Here is a 27163-nt window from a genome sequence, read left to right on the forward strand (position 1 = left end):
CAGTGGTAAGAGCACCAGTGGATTTAATCCCCAGTGCCTAAAAAATAAGATTGTTGTTGCACTGTGTTCAAAGCTTTTGGTAAAGCACTATGAGGAATATGTTTACAGGTATAGTTACATAGTTTTAGTTAAATTGTAGGGCTTAAAATTTCATAGTGAAGAAAGGCCTGTTTTGAAATTATAATAGTAAAATATTGTTGAGGACCTCAGTCAGATTAGCTCTAATGGATAAAGGTGACACCTTAATTGGGTTTTAGGTGAGACATGAGGCATAGTTCTGTACACCTAGTCTCTTATTTTCTACTGCAGCCTACTCCAAAGAATGTTTTTGTCTTTGCCTTCTTTGTTCTTTGCTTAAAATGATATTCTTGCATGAAGATTATCCAAATTCTTTCCTTACAGTAATGTCGTCTTCTCTATACCATGAGCCAGCACCTTTCTTACCAACCAGTAACAATTTGTGATTGTTGCATGTATGTAGTTAAATTTTATCTTAACTCTTAAGATCATTATGAGGAATTTTTGTTGTTGTCATCAGCGTTATTTATATGTACCACAAAGTTCCATATAGTACTTAAGAAAATAATTTTCTATGTATGTCACCTGTTATTTTAGTACTTAGGTAAGAAGTGGGTTACATTGACTAGAGGCCAGAATTAAATACTAAGAATAGGAGCTGGGGTTGTTGCTCAGTGGTGGAGCACTTGCCTAGTGTGTGTGAGGCACTGGGTTTGATCCTCAGCACCACATACAAATAAATAAATAAATACAATAAAGATATTGTGTTTATCTCCACCAAAAAAAAAAAAAAAAAAAGAATAGATAATGTAGTAGCATAGGCCTGTAATCCCAGTGACTCGGGAGGCTAAAACAGGAGGATCAAAAGTTCCAGGCCAACCTCAACAATTTAGTGAGACCCTCAGCAACTGAGCAAGACCCTCTCTCACAAAGGGCTGGTTATGTGGCTCAGTGGTAAAGTATCCCTGAATTCAACCCCCTGGTACCAAAAAAGAAATAATAAGATGTGATCTTCAAAAATATAACATGAAATGGAAGAGAAGCTGGTATCTTAGGTCTTGTAATGGGTTATTTTAATAAAAGAAATTATCAGTTTTAATTATAGTGTCTATAATATTTCCTTTTTATTTACAAAGTTAAAGTTTTTAAGTTGATAATTATAGCTTTAGGGGTTTTGGGGGGGGGTTGTTTTGGTTCTAATTCATCGATTTTCTGTTTCCTTCATTCTTATGTGTAGGTTCAGTGGTCACCTCACAATGAGACTATTTTGGCTTCTAGTGGTACTGATCGCAGACTGAATGTCTGGGATTTAAGGTGAGTCTTGTATTAGTTACTCTCTCTGTGAAGTTATGTTTACACTTTCCAAAGGTAGTTACTCAGAGTAAAATCTGTTTTGACTTTTAAAATTATCTTTTCTAGTAAAATTGGAGAAGAACAATCACCAGAAGATGCAGAAGATGGCCCACCAGAGTTATTGGTATGTTACAACCATTAAGCAATATTGAAATAGTCTGTGACTTCTTTTAATAGTCTGTAGTTTAATGTCCTGTCTCTGCATTTCATCTTTTTCTTCCCTCTTATAGTTTATTCATGGTGGTCATACTGCCAAGATATCTGATTTCTCCTGGAATCCCAATGAACCTTGGGTGATTTGTTCTGTATCAGAAGACAATATCATGCAAGTGTGGCAGATGGTGAGTGTTTGGTCTTTTATTTTTTAGAAGTTAGATAAATGAGACAGCATTATTTCATATTTTATACTTCATAATTGCAGCTGCCATCTCTGTGCAGTTTACTCCCAGTGTGATGTTAGTGATTATATGCACATTGTCTTTTTTTTTAACTATTCTTTACCTTTGTCTGATTGTCCTATTGGTTATTTTAAACTCAGCTCACTTCTCCTTAGTTCCCTTTAGTCCCCTTTTCTCCTCCTGAATCCTTTTATCTGACTAATAACCATGTCTTCTTCAGCTAACCAGACTTAAATTCTGAGTCCTCATCTGCTCACCTCTCAGTCAAGTCTATTTAACAGATTTCATATTGTCTATCTCATCAGTGCCTCTCCCATCTGTCTTCTTACAAATACAGATATATATACCCAGAAGGAGGTATATCACAGCTTGAGATACTACTATGATTTCTCTGAAACTCGTCTAGACTGTAAAAATAGCCCAATTTTAGGCAGTCACCCTTTGAAATTTCAGAGCATTTAATTTAATAAAAATAACTTATGTACAAAAGGCCCTGGGCTTAGTCCCTAGCACTCAGTGGTTAAAAAAAAAAAAACAAAACTAATGTTTGGGGTGTAGATCAGTGGTAGAACATATGCTTAAGGTGAGTAAAGCCCTGAATTCAATCCTCAGCACAAAAACAAATGACATTTGGGTGCAGTGGCACACACCTGTAATCCCAGCTTCTCGGGATGCTGAGGCAGGAGGATTGCAACTTTGAGGCCAGCCTAGGCAAGCCCCTGTCTCAAAATTTTAAAAAATAAATAAAAAGAACAGGGGCTATAGCTCCGTGGTAAAGAACCCCTGGGTTTGATCCCCAGTACCACAAAGAATAAAAATAACTAATGAATAGTGGTATAAGAAATCATCACATTCTTGCTGGGCATATTACCCATGTATAGTCCCAGCAATTGGGGAGACTGGGGCAAGAGGATCACAATTTGGAGATCAGCCTGAGCAATTTAATGAGATCCTTTCTCTATTTTATTTTTCGGTATGGGGATTGAAGCCAGGAGCACTTTACCACTGAGCCACACTCCCCACCCTTTATATTTTTAAGACAGGGCCTCGCTAAGTTGCTGAAGCTGGTCTTGGTCTTATGATCCTCCTGCCTTAGCCTCCAAAATTGCTAGAATTACAGGCATGCGCCACCACGCCTGGCTGAGATCCTTTCTCAAAAAATAAAGATTCTGGGCCTGGGGATATAGCTCAGTTGGTACAGTGCTTGCCTCACAAGCATAAGGCCCTGGGTTCAATCCCCTGCACTGCAAAAAAAAATGGAGAAAAAAAAAAAATGAAGACGCTGATAGAGCCCTGCTAAGTTTAATCTCCCCACCTCTCTAGGGGGAAAAAATTTGTTCTGGATAGGTAGTGATGATGGTTATACAACATTTTAAGTGTTCTTCATGCCAATGAACTGTACAAATAAAATACCTAAGATGATTAATTTTATAATGTATTTTTACCATGATTTTTTATTAGTATTTTTTTAAGGATAGTATGGTAAGTGAAAGCAATTCAGAGAATCTTCTGGTGTCTCTAGGTAGATGTAGAGATAGGAAGAAACTCTAGAGGAAAGTTTTTGCTGGGTTTTTTGGGGTTTTTTTTGTTTTGTTTTTTTTTGTTTTGTTTTTTGTGATGGGTTGCTGGGGATCAAACCCAGGGCCCTACCAACTGAGCTATGCCCCCATCCTCTAGAGGAAAGTTTTTGATTCAACCATGAGAAAGAATATTTTAGTCAGAACTTGCTTAAGATGGGGTAGTAATAAAGTGTTTATGGTATTTGAATTAACAAATTGTACTACTTTGTACTTGTGAATATTGTGTATCAAAAAGAAGTGAGGCTAAATAGGAAAAAAGCAGATTGAAGAACCACATGATAATATCCATATAATATTTTGTGTATCCAGTTTTATGTTTAATTACATATCATTATAGCTACCCCCTCCATATCTGTGAGTTAAACCAGCCGTGGGTTCAAAATATTTTTTAAAAAGTTATATATGTACTGAATAGGTATAGACTTTTTTCCTTGTCATTATTCCCTAAATAACATCATCTAACCTATTTGCATAGCCTTTATATAAGGAACTATAATCTAGAGGTGGCTTAAGATCCACAGGCAGATATGCATAGGTTATAGCAAATACTTTGCCCTTTTATATAAATGACTTAAGCATCCAGATATTTTGGCAGCCTGGCAAGGAGTGGCTGTTGTTCTGGAAGCAATACCCCTCAGATACCAAGGGACAACTCTGTTTAGGAGGCTGTTTCCATTGGGTGTGGTAGTACCCAACTGTAATTTTTAGCAGCTCCGAAGACTGAGGCAGGCTGAAGTTTAAGGCCAGCCTAAGCAACCTAGCAAGACCCTGTCTCAATTAAAAATGATTGGGGATGTAGCTCAGTGGTAACGACCCTCCCAGGTTCAATCTGAGCACTCCACCCTTCCCCTTCCCCTACCCAAAAAAAAAAAAAAAAAAAAGACTGCCAAAATGTGTTCAGTATGTTGAGTTAGGCAGTGCTTTTTTTTTTTTTTCCCCCTATATTGTATTTTTTACAATAAGGATGTTTTAAATGTATCACTGAAATCTAGCTTAATCTCTTTTAACATATTCATTCAAAATTAATATAAAAACTTAAGAGTTCTTATGGGAAAGTGGAATGGGTTGCCTTGGGTAGGTTGTCATTTGAAGGTGTATTAGTAGTTGTGGAAATGTTGAGGCGATTGAGCTACATCTCTAAGACGTTCTAGGATGTTACTTTAAAATTGTGATGTAATACAAAGTAAATATTTTCTTTGTCCCACTTCTTAGCACAGTTCCTAATAAATGCTTGGAACATCCAAAGTGAGGTAGCAAACTGATAAGTAAAAGTGGGACTGTGGCTACAGATCAGTGGTAAAGTTCTAGCCAGCCTATTATGCATGAGGCCCTGGGTTCCATCCCCAACACTGGGGGCAAAAATAACAAATTTTGAGTTCTGTGAATCATTCCAGCAAATTATCAAATGATGTATGTGGGCAGCATGCCATACTGTCTTCTTAGTTGAGTCTTGCAGGCTGAACCTTAAACCTGTTGAGTGATATTAACCTTGGATAATTAGTATTAGAATAAGATTGAGTTTTTGTCTACTCAATGTCAGGAGAAAAGACAGCATATTTTGTGTTAGAAACGGTATATATTCCTTTTCTCTGCAATCACATCACAAGATTTTGAAGATAAGACTATCCTATCCTCTGCAGCACCAAGGCTAGCAATTTGTGCATAGTAAATGCTAAGAGCAATACAGTTTGCCCAAGTGAAAGTTGCTTCTGTATTTAAAATTATTCCTCTGGCAATATCAACAGTTTATGTAAGCAGTATTTTTAAAATATAAATTAAAATTTGTAACAAGATCTATTTAGGTGAATTTTTTTTATTTGTCTACAAGTTACAAGTCAGTGGTTTTTGTTATACTCGAGTTGTGCACCCATCACCACAACCAATTTTATAACATTTTCATCAACCCCCCCCAAAAAAAAAAAAATCCCTATGCCCATAAGCCATCACTTCCTATATTTCCATAGTCCGCACACACACACACACACACACACACAAACTGCCTCAAGCCTTAGCCACCAATCCATTTACTGTATGAATTAGGCTATTTGGTACATTATTGTAAATGGGGTTATACAAAGTGAGTAGCTTCTTTTTTATTGTCAAATAATCTGTTTTAAAGATACATCATATATCCATCATTTGGTGGACACTTGGCTTGCATTTACTTTTGGGTTATTAAAAATATCTGATTACAGGACTCAAGAACATTGATTATCAAGACAGGCAGTAATCAAACTTTATTTTTGTGAAGAATGTCCTAATCCAGGGACCTGTGACCAGCTGCCTATTTTACAGGAATGCAGCTATACCCACTTTATTTTTAGTTGTAGTTGTACGTGATAACTTTATTTATATATTCTTTTATGAGGTGCTGAGGATCAAACCCAATGCTTCACACATGGAAGGCAACCAGTGTACTACTGAGCCACAGCCTCAGTCCCATGCCCACTCTTGAGTGATGCCCATTACAGATTCTCCAGGGCCACAGTTATCCATCAATGTCAGAGTCAAATTAGAACAGCAACTATATGGTCCATAAGTCTAAAATTTTATTATTGACTCCCTAACCTAATGTATTATGGAAATCTTGATCTGAAATAATAGCCTTCATGTTTACTAAATATCCCTTTTTTCTTGTTTTTGAGCAGGCAGAGAACATCTATAATGATGAAGATCCTGAAGGAAGTGTGGATCCTGAAGGACAAGGATCCTAGATGTCTGCACTTGTGATTTTTAGACTCCCCTTTTTCCCCTCTCAACCCTGAGATCGATTTAACACTGGTTTTGAGATACAGACTTTGTTCAGCTATCCCTCTATTATAGCTACCACCACCGATTGCTATTAGCCCAAATAGTGGGTGTTTTCTAAATATTAACTGGGGTACTTTATTCAGCAAAGCCAGACTTATTTAAATTTTCTTCAGGAATTTTCTAGTAACAAACCCAGGTCTAAAGTAGATACAGAAAGGGGAATATTACGTGTGGTTATTTTTCTTCTTAAGCTGTATCCCCAAGTTTTCAGACTCATTTAAGTAAAAGCTAGAACGAGTAAGGAATAGAGCCAAGTGAGGTAGGTGTCTGAGCCATGAAGTATAAATACAGCAAGATGTCATTTTTATTCAGGAATTAGGGGAGATTCAAGTCATGTAGATTCCTATTCTAAAATCTTCACACCTGACTTTGCAGGATGCACATTTTCCTATGTAGACCAGTCTCCTCTTGATTTCTACAGTTAACTCAAAACTACATGTTCTTCCTTCCCCATATATTTTTGCTTGTTAGTGTATTTCTTGAGCTGTTTTCATATTATTCCTTTCCTTTCTGTGAAATGGTTTTTGTTCTTTTGGTTTTGTTTTGTTTTTGTTTTTTTGTTTTTTAAACTTGGGACCACCAAGTTGTAAAGATGTATGTTTTTACCTGACAGTTGTACCACGGGTATACTGTCAAGTTGAGAAGAGTGAATTGATAGCTTGTATGTTTTTAAAATTAAATTAATCCTTGATAAGAGTTGCTTTTTTTTTTTTAGGAGTTGGTCCTTGACCACTAGTTTGATACCATCTGCATTTTGGGTGACCTGTTTCACCAGCAGGCCTGTTACTCTCCATGACTAACTGTGTAAGTGCTTATAATGGAATAAATTGCTTTTCTACATAGCCCCATGCCAATGGGTTTTATTTAGTTTATAACATCCATCAAACACTAGTCCCTGGATATCAAGAGTAGAATTAAATATAAAAGGCCAGATCTATAGAAAAGAGCTTTACTCCTTCCTAGGGAAAAGTGCAAGACAACACACAGAACTAGAGATGATACAGACTAATCTGTGATAAAATGACATCTTTTTGAAGTCTGACCCTAGAGAACAACACAGGCTTTTAAAAAATTTTTCAAAGGCAGTGTGGTTTAAGGCAGAATTTAAATTTGGGAAAGGTGCTTAAGGCTTTTCTCACAGGGTTAAATCTGCTTAGTATGTTTTTCACTGGAGCTTGTACTTAGTGGTTAGAAACAACAGGTTCTAAAATCCTTTATCACCAAATGCCATGACCTGATAACATGTCTGATTCCAGTCATTTCGTTTTGACTGAGTAGACCTAAAAACACTTAAGGTCTTTGGGAAAATCTGAAGTTCTTAATACCATGAAGTTCAAATCTGGATTGGTTCCTTTTCTCCAAGTCAATCATTTCAGAATATAGTGAAAATTATTTTGATACAATTTTAAGAGTATACAATGTATGTATAGCCCTTAAGAAAAAGTAAACTTTGTAAGAGGATTCATTTAAAATCTAATACTCATGGCACAAAAGAATTCTAATTGTAAACCCATATAAGGAAAATCAGTTGCCTTTTTGACGCCAGTTTTATCCCAAACGTTTTTGGTTTGGGTAAACATATAAGGCAAAATACATTTTTTTCAATTCTGCAAGATGTGTCCATACATTCATCCTTTACTCGGTGTGGATGTTAGGGTTGCTGGCAGATAAATGGCTTTTTCATTCCTTGGTGCATTGAAATCAGTATCAGCAGCCTACAATATAGGATCCAGCTAAGAGTTGACTGATGTTCTGCTTCTAGCCACCCTTAAAATCTTTTTACCCAGGTCAGCCAATGTTTGCAATTTCCACGGAATGAATTGCTTGCCAAGTTCTGGTACTCGTCGGTTTGGGAAGAAGTGTGTCAAAAGGGTATTTAGTGATCCTTTGTTAAGAAGGGTTTTTTTGTTGTCTCTGGATTACAGATTTGGCCATACATTTCTAAACAGCCCCTGTAAGGTTGAGGAAAAGAAGAAGAATAAGTTTTATACTTTCTACAACTTGAAATACATACAACCATTAGGAAAAAAAAAGTGAACTTCCAAAGTTAGTTAATAAAGGTTATATTGGGGAATATAATTTACATATGATCAGCGATGACTTTACCCTAGCAAATATTTAGAAGCCTCATATTTGCAAAACAGTGAATGGTTACCTATGTGATAGTGATGTTAATATTTTGCTCAGGATAACTTCACACAAGTATTACCTTTTTTTTTTTCTTCCCAGTTCTGGGATTGAATCCAGAGGGGCTTTCACCACTGAGGTACATCCCCAGCCTTATTTTGAGACAGGGCCTTATTACTTTGCTGAGACTGGCCTTGAACTTGGAATCCTCCTGCCTCAGGCTCCTGAGCCACTGGGATTATAGGCATATACCACTGCACCTAGCTACTTTCATTTCTTTAGAAATGAGCATTGTTGGGCTGGGGATATAGCTCAGTTGGTAGAGTGCTTGCCTGGTATACATGAGGCCCTGAGTGCAATCCCTAGTACCACCAAAAAAAAAAAAAAAAAAAAAGGGCATTTTCTTTTTCTCCAATCCACACAAAGGTATTTGACAGATCATTGTCCCCAATTTGGAGGTTATGATAATCCAACAATAAGCATAATAAATTATACCTAGATTAGATAAGACACAGTAAAAGAAAATCCTAGAAAGTAGGAAGAGCAATAGTTACTTGCAGGGGCTGGGGAGATGCTCAGTCGGTAGAGTGCTCGCCTTGTAAGCACAAGGCCCTAGGTTCAATCCCCAGCACCAAAAAAAAAAAAAAAAAATACTTATAAATTTGAATCCAAAATGCAAGTTTAAGTAGGCAATAAGGGAAAAAATGTGTAGGCATTGATATAGAATGTATTTTTAACTTTTTTTTTTTTTTTTTTTTTTTTTTTGATGGTGCTGGGAATCAAAACCAGGACCCTTGTGCATGCTAGGCATAGCACTGTATCACCGAGTCTTTAGTTTCTTTATAAAGAGGACATATTGTAAAACACGAGGAGTCCTGAATAATTCATTGCTCAGAAAGATGCCTTTGGTTTTGCTAAGCCCTGAAAGTTAAGTCTGTGAAATACAGCTTTATGACTGTTCCTTAATAACTTAGCCCTCTTGTTGGCCACCTTTGCCATGGTCTGAATTTGATAGCACAACTGCCTTCTCTTTTATACCAAGGAAACTGAACAGTAGGTGTGGTTGGGTAGGGAAAGGAACTGAGAATACTTAGAGCCTAGATGTTTTATCTGTTTACAGATTTTCTGGTGGTAACTAGGTCATATTAGGGGTTGGGAGAGAAAAAGACAATAATTAGTATTGTTAGAAGAGCAGAAACAATGCAAACACCACTCTATTACCCACAAAGATCACCTTGAGACTCTGTCTCGATTCCACCTGCCTGAGAACTGGGCGCATCAGCCTGTTCCAGGCTCTTGGGAAGCATAGCCCTTTAAAAAGAGAGAGCTATTTTCCATCTGTTCCTGGATAAGCACAATTTGAAAATCATTTCCCAAATTATTTTTTGTTTTCTACTGTTAGGTGAAATTTTTTCTGAGCTTTCCCCCTCCCCTCAACCACTGTTAGATGAGATTTGGGTGGCAGCAAAAACTGACTTATAAGTTGAGAGCTCTTCAGCAAGACTGATCCTTAGCTGCTCCATCTCTTTGTTCTTCTGTTGCTGGAGTTGCACCCCACTTCTTAACTGCCTCTGTCGTTCTTCCATTTCTTCCATCTGTTCCTGCATGAAATGGCCAAGAATATTTCTAATGAGTCAAACAAAAATTTGATGTTACCCACCATAGCACTTGCTTATACATTGTTTAATCTTTGTAGCAGTACTGAGACTTGTATTGTCTTGATAAACAGGTTAGCCAACTGAAGATCAAATAGGTTGTGCCTTGACACCTTTTGAAAACGGTGGCCTGACTGGTGTGGAAGCACAGGCCTATAATCCCCAGCCTCCTCAGGAGGTGAGGAAGGATTACAAATTCAAGGCCCCAGCAGTTGCTGACATTCTTAAAGTTTTTTCCTCTACTTTACTTTGGAACTTACTAAGGTTTATTTTTAACTTTGTAAAGGCTTGGAGGACATTAAGGATTTATCTGTACTAACTTCATAAATTGTTTACCAGACTTCAGGTTTTAAAGATTATTTCAATACTAAAACCAGATTCAAAACTTGTACAAGGAAAAAATGTGTGTTTTCTTTTTCTTTTTTAAAAATGTAGTGCTGAGACCAGACACGGTGGCACATACCTGTAAATCCCAGCGGTTTGGGAGGCTAAGGTAGGAGGATCACAAGTTGAGTCAGCCTCAGCAATTTAACAAGGTTCTAAGCAATTTAGTGTGAGACCTTTTGTCTCAAAATAAAAAAAGGGTAGTTCTGGGGATCAAACTCGGGGCCTTGTGCAGGCTAGGTAAGTGCTACATTTCCAGCCTTATTCAAAAGTTTTAAGTTGGGCCAGCTGTGGTGGCACATGCCTGTAATGTAGCTACTCGGGAAGATCCCAAATTTAAGGTCAGCCTGAGAACTCAGCAAGACCCTATCTTAAAGTTTTTTTGTTTTTGTGTTTTCTTGGTTGGTTTTGAATTAAGAAAAAGTGGGAGCTGGGGGATCTAGCTAAGAGTAAAGCATCCCTGAATTCAATCCTGAGTAATGGAAAAGTTCTAAGTTGGAAAATGTGATGCTATGCCTAGGAGGAGTCCCTTGAGCCCTCAAGATAAGTGTCCACTTCCCTTTCTGCCAAGACAGTCTGAGGTGAATTCCTATAAATTGTCCCTGCCTCAGATTAATGCCTGGAAAGGCAGTAAGGGAAGATGTCAACAAATAAGTCTTTGGGTCAGCTGATAGCTGGCTTAGAACCTTAAAGCCCTGGGTGGAGAGAGGGTATTGACATGGAAAGGTGTATTGTAAAGGGGACAGACTTTGAAGAATACTAAATAGGAATCCAGTTGGAGTACATGCTATTATTAGAAGGATCTAAATAAATGTTCTGAGTCAGCCTTGACAGTACACCTATGGTACATTAATCTTATGATTTTGCTGAATCTCAGCTTTTGTCAGCACTGTCAAAAGGCTATTGCCTGGGCACCACACAGAAAGATGCTGCCTTATCAACCAAAAGCATCATCTGAAGGGATCTGTTTTTACACTGTTGCCCTGATTTCCCGTGCCTCATTACCTAACAAATCAGTATTGGTGAGACACCCAAGTATGTGGTTGGGAAAGCAGTCTGCACTATCAGAAATAAGCTCAGCTCTGACAGACTGGAACAACCTCACTGAAATGAATTCATCAATGGCAGTGAGGACTGTCTCCAGTTTTAGTCCTATGTAGTATGCTGCCAGATTAAAAATTGTTCTAGCTGGGCCCGGTAGCACATACCTATAATCCAAGTGATGGGAGGCCGAGGCAGAAGGATGCAAGTTCAAGGCCAGCCACAGCAAATTAGATCATGTCCCAGAATTAAATAATGTTATATCTCAAAATCATAAAACTTTCCATTTTCTTTAGGGGCATTCAGACCCTCTAGTTTGAACCTACATTACTTTTGGGGGTGGGGTCTAAGTTGCTGGCACTGGGCTTGGCCTTGTGATCCTCCTGCTTTGGCCTCTGACATAGCTGGGATTACAGGTGTGTACTACCATTTCCTGTATTCAGTACTCATTCCATAAGAACATTTTTCTGTCAAACTGACAGGGAAGTCACTAAATATATGTGGTTGAGTATTTGAAGTATAGCTAGTCTAAGTTGAGCGCATATGGATGTAAATAAAATACATGGCAGATACCTAAGAAAACAGTAAAATATTTATGTTGAAGTGTACTTTTATGCTGGATTAATTTTTTTTGGGGTGGGGATACTGGGGATTGAACCCAAGGGCATTTAACCATTGAGTTACTGAGTTGTAGCCCCAGCCCCCCCCACTTTTAAAAATATTTTTTAGTTGTAGACGGACACAATACCTTTTTCTATGTGGTGCTCAGGACCCAACCCAGTGACCCACACATGCTGGTGCTAGGCAAGCACTCTACCACTGAGCTACATCCCCAGCCCTTTAAGTCTTGATGAGTTGCTTAGGACCTCACTAAGTTGCTCAGGCTGGCTTTGAATTCATGGTTCTCCTGCTTACTTCAGCCTCTGGAGCCACTGGGATTACAGGTACATGCCACTTCACCCACCTCTTTTTTTTTGCTTTTTTTTTTTTTTTTCTTTTTAAGTTTGAGCCGGCATTTTCACACTTAAGTTGCCGAGACTTGTCTCGAACTTGCTGTCCTGCCTGGATCTCCTAAGTTGCTGGGATTACAGGTGTATGCCAAGTGACACCTATAGTTTACATGTCAGTTAAGTTGGTAACGCTCTACCTGGCAACTCAGATTTTAGTGCCTTTGCTCCTTGCTACTTTTCACCAAGACAGCCTGACTTGTTCTCTGCGTTCACCCCTACCTACACTCTAGGACCAGTATATGCCTTCTATAGTGGCCCCAACACCAAACCTGACAACAAAAGTACAACTAAGTTTCTACTTAGGTACTACTTAGGCTAAAGATAGAAAAGATACATTCTCTACCTCAGGAGAGGGGCATGGCTTGAACAATGGTAATATAGTAATAGGTGCTTTGGAAACACCATCTGTTGCACAATAAGAATTACTAGGGAAAACTTCACAGGAAGAATAAGACATGGGCTTAAAGAATGAGTATGAATTAGGTAACAAATAGGCCGGGGCAGGAGGATTGCAAGTTTGATGTCAGCCTCACAAGTTGGCAAGACCCTGTCTCAAAATTGGAAAAAAAAAAAAATGAAAGCCAGGGTATATAGCCCAGTGATATAGTACCTGTGTTTAATCCCATGTACCAGCAAAAAAAAAAAAAAAAAAAAAAGCAATGAAGAGGTCAGTGTGCCAGCATGGAATTGTGGGAAATGTGTCACTGGAACTGCAGGTAATTTGGGGATAGCTAAAGCACAAGGTGACTGAGAGGGCAAAAGAAAAGGTGGCTTTTAGCATCTGCCCCCTTATATTGCCTGTTTTTTTGTTTTTTGTTTTTTTTTTTTTTTTTTTTTTTTTTGGTAACCCATATGTAACCCAATTGGACTGTAGGTTCCTGGTTCTTACCACATCTAGTGCCCTATACATATCTGTTGGTGTGAAATATGCCAATAGTAAACATTCCATATTAAAGCAGTGACAGTATATAAATTAAAAACTTAGGACTAGAGTTTTGGCTCAGTGGTAGAACACTTGCCTGGCATGTGTGAGACTGTGGGTTCAATCCTCAGCACCATATATAAATAAATAAAAGATCCACTGGCAATTAAAAAATTTTTTAAAAATACGGAACTTTGACATCATTCTCAGTGAACTTCCCATCCCACTTGCAAGCCATCACCAAATCCTACCAATTTTACCTCAGAAATCTCCATGTTCTCTCCCTCATAAGATCTAAGTAGTCTTTCCAGGCTCTCATCCTATCATCCAAACCACTACCTCAAAAGTGCACACAAGAGCTTTACAAATATTAACTTATTAGCTCATTCCTTGCAACCCTGTGGTTTGATAGATGAATCCCATTTGATGTGTAAGGGTGCTGAACCACAAAGGTGAAGCGTCATTTCCCAGTTAGTATGTGATTGAGCCAGGAGTTGCTATTAGCTTAGGATTCATACTCCTGCAACTCCATTTTTGTGCCTTCATGGATGGCAAGCTCGCTCCCAGGAGGGGGCCGAACAAGTGCCCTTGATGTTTTTCAGTTAGAGGAACTCCACTTTTACCTATTGTGTATACCAGAATTCCAAATAAAATTGGTGCTGATGGAGTAGCTCAAATGATAAGTGCTTGCCTGGTAAAATTCTGTTTTAAAAAAGGTCTGCCTTCAGAGACCTTTTTACAGTCAGGTCCCCAATCTACCTCTCCAGCTTCATGCCTGCTTCTTTCTTTCTTTGTGATTCAGCCACACTGAGCTCACTTCCCAAAATAAAGTGTCTTTTTGCATCTCTCTGCTTTTGTATGAACTGTTCCCTCAATTGAGAATACCTTTCCCTACCAGCTCAGTGAATTCTTCAATGAGGCTCAGCTCCAGCCCCCTGTAGTAGTTGGGTGTGGACTTGGGCCAGATTGTTCAGGTTACACCCTTGCTGCATCACTCCCAAGCTAAATAACCCTGGACAATTGGACTTAATGTCCCCTTCGTTTTCTAATTTTTCAAATACTTCATACCTCCCTCATAGAGGTGTAAGGACTAAATGATTGGCTATTAATAATCTAAAATTTCTCCTTGTTTCTCCACACAGGAGTAAGCTATACCTGTTGTCAATGATTCAGTACTTCATTCCTACAACAGTTACACTGTTGATCACACTGAAGTGTATTATTTCAAGAAGAATTCCACTTTTTTTTTTTTTTTCCTCCTGGTACTAGGGATGGAACTGAGAGGCACTTTTACCACTGAGCTACATTCCCAGTTCTTTTTTTATCTTGAGATGGTCTCATTGCCCAGGCTGGCCTTGAATTTGCCATCCTGCTTCAGCCTCCCAAGTTGTTGGAATTACAGGAAAGTGCTACCAAGACTTTCACATTTTAACAGGAAACATCTTAAAATCAACAATACTTAGGTTTTATGAAATTAATTCATTTTATCTGGTATCCCTCATCTACTGCAAATTCTTGGAGGGCAGGAACTCCCCCCTCACCTACTACTAATCTTATCACTATTGCCAGCATTATAGCTCACTGATTTAGGAGACATTTCGAAACCCTTGAGTGGATGATGAAGGCAATGATAAAGGCAAACTGATTCTCGGAGCACAATCTAAAAATTAAGGAGGTACCCTTGAAGAATAATCATAAAAAAAAAAGAAAACTTAGACAAATACACTTTAGGAAGCCATTTCAGAAAGAATTAGGGCCTTTCAAACCCTGATTTTTTTTTTTTCATTTTATTTATGTATATGTGGTGCTGAGAATCGAACCCAGTGCCTCACACATGCTAGGCAGGTGCTTTACCATTGAGCCACAACCCCAGCCCCCTCAAACTCTTGATTTCTATTTAACATGGTACAAGTGATAGAAGAAACATCAAGGTTGTGTTTCATTTAACTATCCTTGGAAAGCTGAACAGATCACGAGATAAAACAAACCCCATAAAGTGTTGGAAATCACTGGGGAAAATAACTTTTTAACTGGTACTGTGTCAAAAAACTAATGCAGAGAATTCCCATTTTATGGCACCACCATCCTTAAGTTATCCTTGCCTGAAATTTCAGCCCCCTCTGACTTCTCATCAAATCACTATGTTTATTATTCTACAGTGTAGAATTTATTTATTTATTTATGTACTGAGGATTGAATCCAAGGGCACTCTACACAGCTACATCCTCAACCCTTTTTAAGATAGGGTCTCAGTGCCCAGTTTGGCTTCAAACTTGTGATCTTCCTGCCTCAGCCTCCAGAGTTGCTTGGATTATAAGTATGTGCCACAATGCCCAGCTTCAAAAATTGGTTTTGTGTTTTGTTTTTTTTTTTGTTTATTTGTTTGTTTTTTGGTTTTGGTTTTGGTTTTTTGGTTTTTTTTGGATTGAACCCAGGGACACTTACCCACTGAGCCACATCACCAGTCTTTTTTATATTTTATCTATCTTTAAATTTTTAAAATACTTTTATTTTACTTATTTTTACATGGGCTGAGGATTGAACCCAGTGCCTCACAAGTGCCAGGCAAGCACTCTACCACTGAGCTACACCTTGAGCCCCTTATATTTTATTTTGAAACAATGTCTCACTAAGTTGCTAAGGGCCTAGCTAAGCAACTTGACGATCCTCCTGCTTCAGCCACCAAAGTCACTAGGATTATGGGCATGTGCCATGGCACCTGGTTACAATTGTTCTTGAAATCTACCCCCACCTCCGGTTTATTCCCACCACCATTGAGTATAATCTCTCACCTACAATAGCTTAATTAGCCTCCTTTGCCTTAGGTCTGGCCCATTTTACACAGTGCCACCAATACTTTCTAAAAGTAGAGAACTATCCATGTTACTCCTGATTAAAAATCTTTAATTAAAAAATACTTTTAATTATGTAACTGGCTACTGAATAAAATTCAAACGATTAGTTTTGGTTTCAAAAGTCCTATGTACCAGCAACTTGGGAGGCTGAGACAGGAGAATGGCAAGTTTGAGGTGTGTCTCAAAATTTAAAAAAAGGGGTGTGGATGTATGTACTTGGTGGTAAAGCACCTGTGGGTTTCAATCCCCAGTACCATAAAATTTTTTTAAATAAACTTGAAGGTGCTCTACCTTCAACATACCTTCACAGTTCAACTTTGGCAGTTTTTCACCTTTTACCTACAGCCAAAATACTAATTATATTTTAGATATGTAGGGTTAGATAAATGTTAAAACTGCCAGGCTCAGTGTTTTATTCCTGTAATCCCAGTCACTCACAAGGATGAGGTAGGAAGATCACAAGTTTGAGGCCAACCTGGGCAACTTAGCAAGAGTGTGTCAGAAAAGAACTGGGGATATGGCTTAGTGGTAAAGTGCCCTTAAGTTCAATCCCCAGTTTATCCCCCACCTCCAGAAAGTGTGTATGTATATATATTTACCTATATACAAACTACTTTCACCTATTTCTTTTAATATAGTAAAACTAAATTTTTAAAATACATGTGATTTGCATTATATTTCCAATGGGCAACACAAGTCTAAATTCTTCTTACACTTCAATTCCTAGCTCAAATTCCAACCTTTTTCCATGATGGTTCTCTGATTTAAACCCATGGCTAAAATAATCTATCCCATAGCCCTCTTACTTGTAAGCACATCTCTTATATCACATTACTTATTACCCTGAGTTAAAATTATTAACATAATGTCTACTTGAGTTTAGTTGTTAAGGACAGTACTTTCGCTGAATAATTGCTCTTTCACTAGGATTGTGAACCAATAAAAAAAAAAAAGTGGGTGTTGGGTGAGGGTATTATGAATAATTTGAAAATATTCGGCTGGGTGCAGTGGTGCACACCTATAATCCCACAACTGGAGACTGAGGCAGAAGGATTGCAAGTTTGAGGTGAGCTTCAGCAACTTAGTGAAACCCCATCTCAAACAAAAATAAATAGGACTGGGGATGTAGCTCAATGGTAAATCACTCCTGGGTTCAATCTCCAGTGCCCAACCCCCCCAAAAAGAAAGGAATACACCCAATGCTTGACCAAACCCCACTGTTTTCATAACATAAACCTTGACAAAATAATTAAGTGAATGCAGCCATTTTCAACAGGGGATGTGTTCCCTCAAAGGTACATGTTCCCTCAATATCTCCAGGTGGTGTTTGGCAGTCTGAGGGTTGAACCCAGGACTTCACACGTAGGCAGGTGTTCTGCCACTGAAATGTATCATAGCCCTTTTCACTTATTTTGAGATGGGCTGGCCTGGAACATGTGTTTCTCTTTCCTCTGCCTCCAAAATCACTGGAACTGTAGGCATAATGCCACCATACCTGGCATGATTTTAAGTTTTCCCAAAGCAGTCCATATTTCAGCAGACAAAAATACTGCTCTGACTAGAAAATTTAGATTACTGGTATAATGAAATTTGATGTAATGTTATTTTATGTAAACAATATATGTCATTAAATATGAAAAAATACTGCACTGAAGACCCTGTACAGCCAGCTGCATAAGCACATGCCATAGGGCAGGGGAATCACAAGTTCAAGGCCATCTGCAGCAATTTAGCAAGACCTTATCTCAAAGTTAACAGAAAGGACTGGGGGCTATTTCTTCCTCTGTAGCTGGCCCACCTTCCTCATTCTTGAGACAGCTCATATTCTCCTAGAATGTGCCCTCTGTTTTCCTAAATAAACCTAAGTTTGTGTGTGTTGGTGCATGCCTATATTCTAGCAACTCAGGAGGAGGAGGCAGGATAACGAATTTGAGGGCCAGCCTCAGCAATTTAATGAGGCCTTAAGCAACTTAGCGAGACCATATCTCAAAATAAAAAGGGCTAGAGATACAGCTAAGTGGTAAAGAACCCCTATCCCCTGAGTTCAATCCCCAGTACCAAAAAACCTTTTTTTTATAAAAAAAAAAAAAAAAAAAAAACCTCTTTATGTCTATGGTGGGGGGGAGAAAAAAAGAAAAATAAAGAAATAGGAGGGTCTGGAGGGTCTGGGGTTGTAGCTCAGTGATAAGAGTGCTTGCCTGGCGTGGGTAAGGCACTGGGTTCAATTCTCAACACTACATATAAATAAAATAAAGGTCCATTGACAATTTTTTAAAAAAATTTTTAAAAAGAACTGGGGGAGCTGGAGATACAGCTCAGTTGGTAGAGTGCTTGCCTTGGAAGCACAAGGCCCTGGGTTTGATCCCTAGCCCCACAAAAAAAAAAAAAAAGAACTGGATTGAATGTACCTCAGGAGTAAAGCATCCCTGCTTGGGTTCAATACCCTGTACCAAAAGAAGAGTGAAAAAAGCCCCACACAGCTGGACACAGTTGCACATCCCTACAATCCCAGCTACTTGGGAAGATGAGGCAGGTGAATGCCAAATTAGAGGCCAGCTTGCCTGGGCAATTTAGGAAACCTCGCCCCCCCAAAAAATAAATTAAAGCCCCACAATAAAGTCTCATAGTGCCTCAGCAACACCTTACTCAACACTTACCTCATGTGCCCTGAGCCCTGAGTAGTAGAGAATACAGAGGCAAGTTAAACACAGCCCCTACCTTCTGAAAGCCCGAAGTCTATGGGAGAGGCAGACGTAATTGTTTATTCACTTAGTACTTATACTCCACTGTTCTAAAAAGGGATTAGAACTGGCTCATGGCTTAATCAGAAATAACTTGAATACAGGGAGATGGTGACATGCACAAAAAAGGAAAACGAGGAATAGAGATTTATAGGTTTCATCCCAGTCTAAAGACAGACAACTTTAAGGTGGAGATTGGATGGGTGGGACTTGAGGGTGGAGGAAAGGGATAAATTCATTCTCTCTGGACTCCTTCCCCCAGCTCTCCACTACCCAATAGTGATTCACTCACTATTCAGTTAGAATTAGAAAAAAGGTAACTAGGAAGGAACACTTAAATACTTGGGGTTGGGGTAGTTCAAAACACAAGCCTCACTTTCCTCATCTAAAAGATGAGAATACTGTAGTATTAATGTAAACACCAAACGAGAGATAGTTTGGCATCAAAGTGCTGTGTGAACTAAAAATGCAAGTAATTTCAGCTCCTAAACAGACCTGAGGTGAATGAAGAACAAGTCAGATGTGAGTGGAACGACCCCAGAGGATGCATTGTTCTTCCAACCACCAGATAGATCCTCCAAGCCTAAAGACATTAGATTCTGACCACCCTCTACTTCCCCAGTTAGAAGACCTTCACTTCCTTCCACAGCCAGTGGGGCCTACCCTGTACTGCTGCACTTCTTCATCTCGTTTTTGCCTCACAAGTGTGGATTCTGGTCCTCAGGTTCCTGTTTTGCAGCTGGAGCTGCCGGGCCTCTGCTTGCAGGGGTCTCAAAGCCTCCTTCATCTCCTGGATCTCAGCCTGGGTTTCTGCAGAGCTTTGTCCCTGCTTCTTTCCTCTCCAGGAGCCGAGCAGCTGATGATTTCATATTCCTCCTCCAGCCCTGACGGTTCTCTGCCATGAGATTTTCAAACTGTGCAGACGCCGCCGGCTCTCCTGGAGAAGTGCCCATCCCTCTGGCTTGGGGTGCTTCTAGTTGTTGCCATTAACTGCTCCTTCTGCTTCTGATAGTATCCCGGAGTTGTGCCAGTTCCGCTGAGAGCTGGGGCTGCCCGAGTAGTCACCACTTCCCGAAATCGGCAAACTGAGCCACATCCTGCTGGCGGCACTCTAGCTGGTACTGGTAGCCACACATTCCTTGGTCACCTTGACACTTCTGTTTGACCACCTGATCTCCTCCCTTAGCCCATCCCTCTCCAGCGCTGCCTGGCATGTAGCGTGTAGGCAGCCAGGATGTCTTGATGGACTTGCTGTACCTCCTGTAGAGCTGGTTCCGAAGCAACACAAGCTCATGGATGAGTTGATCCCGGTCCTCTTCCAGCTGGGCCACTGCTTGCACACACTGCTGGAAACGGCCCTCTAACAGTTCCAGGTCTGCCATGCTCAGGTTCTCCTCTGTACTGGGGCTTGGGCCCTGCTCTGAGGCTCTCCTCAGGGCAAGAATTCTCCTCTTTTGCCACCATCTCTCCATCACAAACAATCTGCCTTGGCTCGGGCTCTTTGCTGGCTCTATAGGCTGCTCCCCAAACTGTACCTCATCTGGCTTCACAGTCTCCTCCTCATACTCTGGACTTGCAAGCTCTTCAACATAGAGTGCCTCCTCTGGCTGCCTGGTCTCCTCAATATACAGTGGTTTCCTCTGGCTTCTCCGTCTCTTCCTCATAGAGTGGTGTCTCTTCAAAGGTCTCCTGTGTCACCAAGGTAAAGAATGTCTTCTAGGTTCACGGTTCCCTCCAAAGATAGTGTAACTCTGGGTTCAAGGTCTCAGGCTCATTCCAGGATTCAGGGTTCTTTTCTTGAAGAGGAGAATTGGCCTCTGCTCTTGTTTCCCTACAAAAGAAATGATTTAAAAGTGAAAGGGTTGCCACAATGGTAGGATGATTCATGACAGAACCATCAGTCACAGGTCAAGTTTTTAAAAATGTTTTTATTAGTGCATTATAATTATACGTAATAGGGGTCGGGGATTTAGCTCAGTGGCAGAGCCTTGCCTTGCATGCGCAAAGCCCTGAGTTCGGTCCTCGGCCCTCAAAAAAAAAAAAAAAAAAAAAAAAAAAAGTCTAAAAAAAAAAACAAAAGGAAAAAAAATCCAAAAAAACACAAAGTAACAGTAATTATACATAATAGTGGGATTCATTTTGACTTAATCATACAAGCATGAAATAAAATTTGCTCCCTTTCAGTCCCCAGTGCTTCCTCTTTCCCTCCCCCCTCCTCCCTCTATTCCCCTTTCTCTACTCTATTGGTCTTCCTTCTATTATTTGTTTTTTTAGTTGGTGCTTTGTAGATATACGTAAAGGTGGAATTCACTGTGGTACATTCATATATGTACAGGAGAGACAGGAAATAATGAAGATCAGAGCCAAAATTAATGAAATTGAGAATAAAAAAAAAGAGGATCAATTCAACTAAGAGTTGGTTCTTTGAAAAGATAAAAGTCAACTTGTCTGCTCCCTCTCTCTATTGATCTCCCCCTCCACACACAGTCCTTTGTTTCGAATCCCCTTGAAAGCAACCCCACAAAGTCACTGTCTCATCTCTGTTTACATAACTTCAAGGACAGGAAACTCACATCTGAGCCTCTACTATGATGATTCTAAGATTGATAAATCCTTTGCCAAACTAACCTAGAGAGAGAACACCCAAACCAAAAAATTAGAGAAATATCACCACAGACACTTCTGTAATCCAGAAGAGCATTAGAGATTATTTTGAAAATTTATACTCCAATAAATTGGAACATCTAGAAGACATTGACAAATTTCTAGACACAATATGAGCTGCCCAAATTGAATCAGGAAGATAAAGAAAACCTAAACAGATCAATATCAAATGATATTGAAGCAGCAATTAAGTCTTCCAACAAAGAAAAGCCCAGGACCAGATAGATTCTCAGCTGAGATCTATCAGACTTTTAAAGAACTAATACCAGTCTTCCTCAGAGACTCATGAAATGAAAAACAAGGGAATAATCCTAAATAAAATCTATGAAGCCAGTATAACCCAAGTATCAAAACCAGACAAAGTCGCATCAAGGAAAGAAAACTAAAGACCATATTCCTGATGAACATAGAAGCCAAAAATCTAGATTGCAGCAAGTTCTCAGATCTAGGCTCCCTTTCCTCTATTGATCTACCCCCTCCACACACAGTCCGTTGTTTTGATCCCCTGAAAGCAACCCCACAAAGTCACTGTCTCATCTCTGTTTACTTCGAGGACAGGAAACTCACACCTGAGCCTCTACTATGTACTCCATAGAGTAAAATTCTAATGTTGAAGTAGAAACTTTTTTCTTGCAATACTTGCCTGCTGGACTTGACTCTCTTTAAAATCAGAAAATTCTGCTTTTCTGTATATGTTCTTGAACACTTAAAGACTACGAGCTCAGGGTATAACTCAGTGGTCAAGCAATGTACTTAGCATGTGCAAAGCCCCATGGGTTCAATCCCTAACACACACACACACAACACACCACACACACACACACACAAAAGATAACTTACGTTTCAATTACTCCATACATGCCAGCGTTTCCAGTGCCCTCCTCATTTGAATCAATTCCTTCTGACCAGCTCCATACTGTCACTGTCCCCTTGGGGATGAGTATTAAAAGCAGTAGGTGTGGCCAGAGATGGTGGCACACACCTGTAATCCCAGAGGTTTGGGAGTTCCCAGCCAACCTCAGCAACTTAGTGGGGCCCTAAGCAACTAAGCAAGACCCTGTCTCTAATAAAACATTTTAAAAGGGCTGGGAATGAGGCTCAGTGGTTGAGTGCCCCTGGGTTCAATCCCCCCCCCCCCCCGCCAAAAAAAAAAAAAAAAAACCACGAGTCCCTGGCACTAGAATCCTTTGAGGCAGCCAAGATTTTCTTAGCATATAGGGCAGGCAGCTCCATCACATTCTCCACCTTCCTCCCACCTCTGGTAATGGGGATTGAGCCCAGGATTGTTTTACCACAGAGCTACATCCCCAGCCCTTTTTACTTAAGACAGGATCTTGCTAAGTTGCTGATCCTGACTTTGAATTTGCAGTCCTCCTGCCTCAGCTGCTCTACTTGGCTGGAGTTACAGGCATGTGCCACCACGCCCAGCTGTACCAACCTTCTAATGGGCTTCTTTCCTTCTCCTCACCCCCATATTTTCTACAGGGCCACAGTTAGCTTGCTACACCCTAATGTTGCTCCACTTCACAATTTCATGTGGCTTCAACTTACCTTTTTAGCCTCAGCTCACATTACTCCTGCAACCCACCCCATGCCTGACAACCCAGAACATGTGTTTAACTTTTCACACTTCCCACTCTGATCCTACAAATGACTGAGGGATCCAATGGCTGAGAAACTGGCATTCTTCCAAACACCACCTTGCCTAGAGAACAGCCCTGAATATGCAGAAAGGTCAAGCTCCTGTCACCAGTAAGACACACCTGCTCAGTCAGCATAGGCCCACCTCTGCTACTCTACAGAGACCCCACTTTCCCAGCCAGTGACCCTCCATCATACTACTGCTGAGCCTTCCACCTTGGAATGATTTAACCACATTCAAGGTACTATTCTAAGCACTTTACATGAATACTTGGTTGTAGAACATTCCTCTATTATCCCTATTGTATAGATAGATGAGGAAGACTGAGCCAAAGAGAGTGAAGAACTCACTGGAGTTTCCACACCTCATACCAGTGGCAGACAGGCCTAGAGAATGCCACAAGTACTTACCACTCTTTGCCTCTGTGAGGTCTGGAAGAAGTAACGATGGTATGGCATATATAAATAGAGCTTGGCACATAGTGGCCAAAAACATGTTCCTTAGAGCGGGGAGTAGCTCAGAGATAGAGTGCTTGCCTAGCATGCATTGAGGCCCTGGTTGAATTCCCAAAAAAGAAAAAAAAAAAAAAAAAAAAAAGGAAAAGAAAGAAGGCAAGGTTTTCATTAACAAATTTCTAGTCATCTTTCAAGACTAAACTCATATGTCCCAAACAAGACCCCCCCTAGGTACTCAAAACACTCCGAATGCGGCTCATCTTGCACTCAGTTCTTTGCATTACAGAAGTGCATGGCTCTGTCTCACTGACAGTCAATTTCCTAAGAACAGTTATATCTCCTTCCCAGGGTGGGGTCCTTAAAAGGAAGGCAGAGGAAATGACTGACCTTCAGGAGGGAAACTTCCCCAAGGTCAACTGGCAAAGCTGAAGATAGAACCCAGGCTTCCTGACTCCCAGACATGCTGTCACCCCACCCACGGTAACCAATGTTTGTCCTCACACAGTTGCCTCTCTCTACCCAGCTGAGAAAGAACACATTATGGGAGACTAAGGGGAGAGGGATGTGAGTTTGTTCGGGGGCCCCTGACCTCAGACTTCCTTGAGCCCAGGCAACCTGCTTCTGCCACTCTGTCCCTGTTCCCAGAGGACTCCAGCAGTTCCCTAACACTGTCCATCAGGGATTTGACTGGAAGTGTGTGTGTGACACTATGCAGGCAAGATTGCGCCTGTCTGACTCTGGGTGAACCTACATGCGTACACAGCAGTACAGGTGATTTTATATGTAAGAGTGTGATCCACATGAGGGATGGGACAGTGGAAAGATGTCAAGAGGTATGTATGTGCACCTCCACCTTCTTGGTATACTGAGAAGTCCCAGGGCTACAGTCTGATGGGGCAAAAATACTCCACACTCACTCCCTTAGCCACAGGTCCCTTCCCCCTAACCAGCGGTAAGCTGACAGTCTGGAGAGAGTAGCAGCTGTCCCTCCTGGTCCCTGCCCAGCTAGAACCCTCCTGCTGCTCGAGGGCAAGTAGACCCTCCCCACCCCCATCCCAAGATAGAAGAGAACAAGCTGCCGGAACAGACTCTTTAACTTCAAGTTGGCAAATGCCCAACCTTGCACCAAGTGGCTTCCCGGAGCGAATTCACAACTGGTTACCCCAGTTGACATTTGGAGTGAGGAATGACAGAAAACGAGTATTGTCTTTGGACAGATGGACCAAGTTGATTTTGAGCAGATTATAGCCTGAAAGGGTTAATTCTCACACGCCCTTGGGAGGGGGAGGGGGAGTATAAAAAACCACTGATCAAGGAAGCTGCCAGGACCCCGGGCCAGGGCTCCCCATGTCCCTTCGATGGGTGGCTCCGCCCCGCGCCCCACCCTGGCTGGACCACTAGCCCCAGCCTGGTGAAGGGGCCGCGGCTGGGGGAAGGGAATACGTCCAACACCCCCTCCCCAAAGGGGAGGCGACGCAAGCCCTGGACTGTCCTACCTCGCGGCCTGGGCGGCGCCGTCCCCGCCGCGCCGGAGCTCCGGACTGGCCATGGCTGCGCGACCCCGGGCTCGGCGGGCGCGTTATTAATAGCCGGCCCCGCCGGCCGCTGCTCCGGCGCCCGCGCCCGCCGCACTGCCAGCTGCAGCGGACACCGGATCCCGGCCGGCCCCGGGCCGGGCGCGCCCACTTGGCCCGAGCGCCCGCCCGCGGGAGGAGGGAGCGGGCCGCGGCCCTGGGGGCGGGGAGAGGCCGCCCCTCCCCGGGGCTGCCGGGTGGGGTGGGGGTGAGGGGCGGCTAGCGGCCTTTCCAGAACCAGCCAGTCCCGAGATCTTCCCGAACCTTCCTTCTCTCTATCTCCCCTTCTTGGGGTCCAGGTTATAGGGGGAGACAAGGGGAGGATTCTGCAGCCCCAAGAGACAAGGTTTGGGGGAGGGTGCGCGGAGGGACCCAGCACCCTGCCCCAGGTTTGTGTCTGGGCGTGTCGGCGCCCCGGGTGTCCCGCAGCTGTCGTGAAGGGTTGGGGCAGGGCGCCGGCTGCCGGAGGAGGGTTAACGGCCACACCCCTTGCGTCTGAGGACACCCTGGGGCTTGGGGGCCAGTGGCTGGGGTTAGGGAAGGACGGTGGGAGGACTGTGGAGGGGTTTAAGGCTGAGATTGAGCCCATGTTTAACACCGCTTTCCGTCCTGGGGTCTCCGGCGTTCTCTGTCACCCCCATCCAGTTGGCTTCTGTCAACCTCAAGGCATAACCCCTCCCCCAAGTCCTTGGCCCCCTAGCAATAGGGTCAAACTTCAACACTGAACTCTTTTCCCCCAGGGTAAAAGCTGCTGCGGCCCTTCCAGACCTGGGCCTCAGGCATTCTCCATTCCTTTTTTCCACTCAGTCCCTGGGTCTGGCGAGGTTTTGACTCAATCGCCAGAAGAACAAGTTCCAGGGTCTGGAACTTCTGCTCAATCAGAAAGCCCTTGAGCATGGGGTGGGGTGGCGAAATCATGCGATTTTGTTGAGTGTGGGGTTGGGCGTTGTGATCAAGGTACCCACAGTGGTGGGTCTTGAATTTGGGTGTGGAGTGGAAGATTGTGGGGATGGGTGCCCATATGTGGGCATGTGGAGGAATGTGTGTTGATTGTCAGGAGGGTGTGTTCTTTGTGGGAGTGGGGGTGTGGAGCTGGCTGCAGTGACCGGGTGTGCATACTGTCTTGTATGAGATTGCCATTCGATACCTGACCGTGGCTGACTGATTGCAGCGGCCCGAGGGGGATGGTATCCAGAAGCAGATGCATGGAGTGTCCTCTGTGACTGGGGTATGTACGTGTTCATTATCCACTATCTGTATATTTATAGTTCTCTGTCTAGGGTGAGGGGGTGGAAGATTAACACCCAGGCAGTCCAATATACCCTTGTAAGGTATGCGCGAGAAAAAACTCGGGTTTTGGAGGCGGCTGACGGTTTTTCTGACTTACCCTGAAATATTCCAGGTGAGGAGGTTGGCAACACTTTAGTGGCTGGTTGTTTGACAGCTGCTGCCAGTCAGAGGGGCTCAAGGAAGCAAGCTCAAGGGCCTGCCAGCGGGTACTGTTTGCTGCGGGTGCTAGGCAACAGGTGGCAAGGGCAGCATTCAGAAGGGCTGCTGTCCCTTCCCCTTCAGCCCCTTGCCCAGGAGCTGGCCCTGGGCTGTCCCCCCAAGACTGAATTCCTTATCCTCCCCCAGCTTCCCCTAAGTCCTTCTTTAGACTGAAAACACTGAATCCCCCTGCCCTGGGATCCCAGAAACTCTGCCTCTGAGCCTTTGTCCTTGCGGGTCCCTCTGCCTAGAACCCTTTCCAGATCTTCACATCCCAGCTTCTACCCTGCTCACGTGTCTTCTCTTCGGAGGGCATGCAGCCTATAATGTCCACCCATCGACTGACTGTTTATCCCATTACCCTGTTTATTTTCTGTGTAGCCCTTCTCACAACCTGCAATGATATGGTTTTATATTTAATTCCTTCTTGCTCTGCTTCCCCCAC

General features: G+C 41.9%; 2 protein-coding genes across 3 annotated transcripts in view; one reads left to right on the forward strand and one right to left on the reverse strand.

Moving 5' to 3' along the window:
- Positions 1 to 6856, forward strand: part of RBBP4 (RB binding protein 4, chromatin remodeling factor) — a 19211-nt gene extending 12355 nt beyond the window's left edge. For both annotated transcript variants that reach the window (XM_079152210.1, XM_079152211.1), the window contains exons 9-12: positions 1256 to 1332; positions 1438 to 1495; positions 1602 to 1712; positions 5998 to 6856. In XM_079152210.1, the coding sequence (XP_079008336.1) occupies positions 1256 to 1332; positions 1438 to 1495; positions 1602 to 1712; positions 5998 to 6063 (312 nt within the window). In that variant the 3' untranslated portion in view covers positions 6064 to 6856. The remainder of the gene's footprint in view (positions 1 to 1255; positions 1333 to 1437; positions 1496 to 1601; positions 1713 to 5997) is intronic.
- On the reverse strand, positions 6760 to 25626 carry SYNC (syncoilin, intermediate filament protein). Its single transcript, XM_079152201.1, is given in 19 exon segments — positions 6760 to 8112; positions 9764 to 9888; positions 19559 to 19603; positions 19605 to 19704; positions 19706 to 19820; positions 19823 to 19837; positions 19840 to 19908; positions 19911 to 19941; positions 19943 to 19968; positions 19971 to 20024; positions 20027 to 20107; positions 20110 to 20172; positions 20175 to 20310; positions 20312 to 20394; positions 20397 to 20526; positions 20528 to 20575; positions 20577 to 20644; positions 20647 to 20726; positions 25153 to 25626. Coding segments are annotated over 19 exon segments (1398 nt in total). The 5' UTR covers positions 25206 to 25626; the 3' UTR covers positions 6760 to 8036.
- Positions 25627 to 27163: the final 1537 nt, after the last annotated feature.

The sequence above is a fragment of the Sciurus vulgaris genome (genome assembly GCF_902686455.1).
Source record: "Sciurus vulgaris genome assembly, chromosome: 1".
NCBI classification, from domain to species: domain Eukaryota; kingdom Metazoa; phylum Chordata; class Mammalia; order Rodentia; family Sciuridae; genus Sciurus; species Sciurus vulgaris.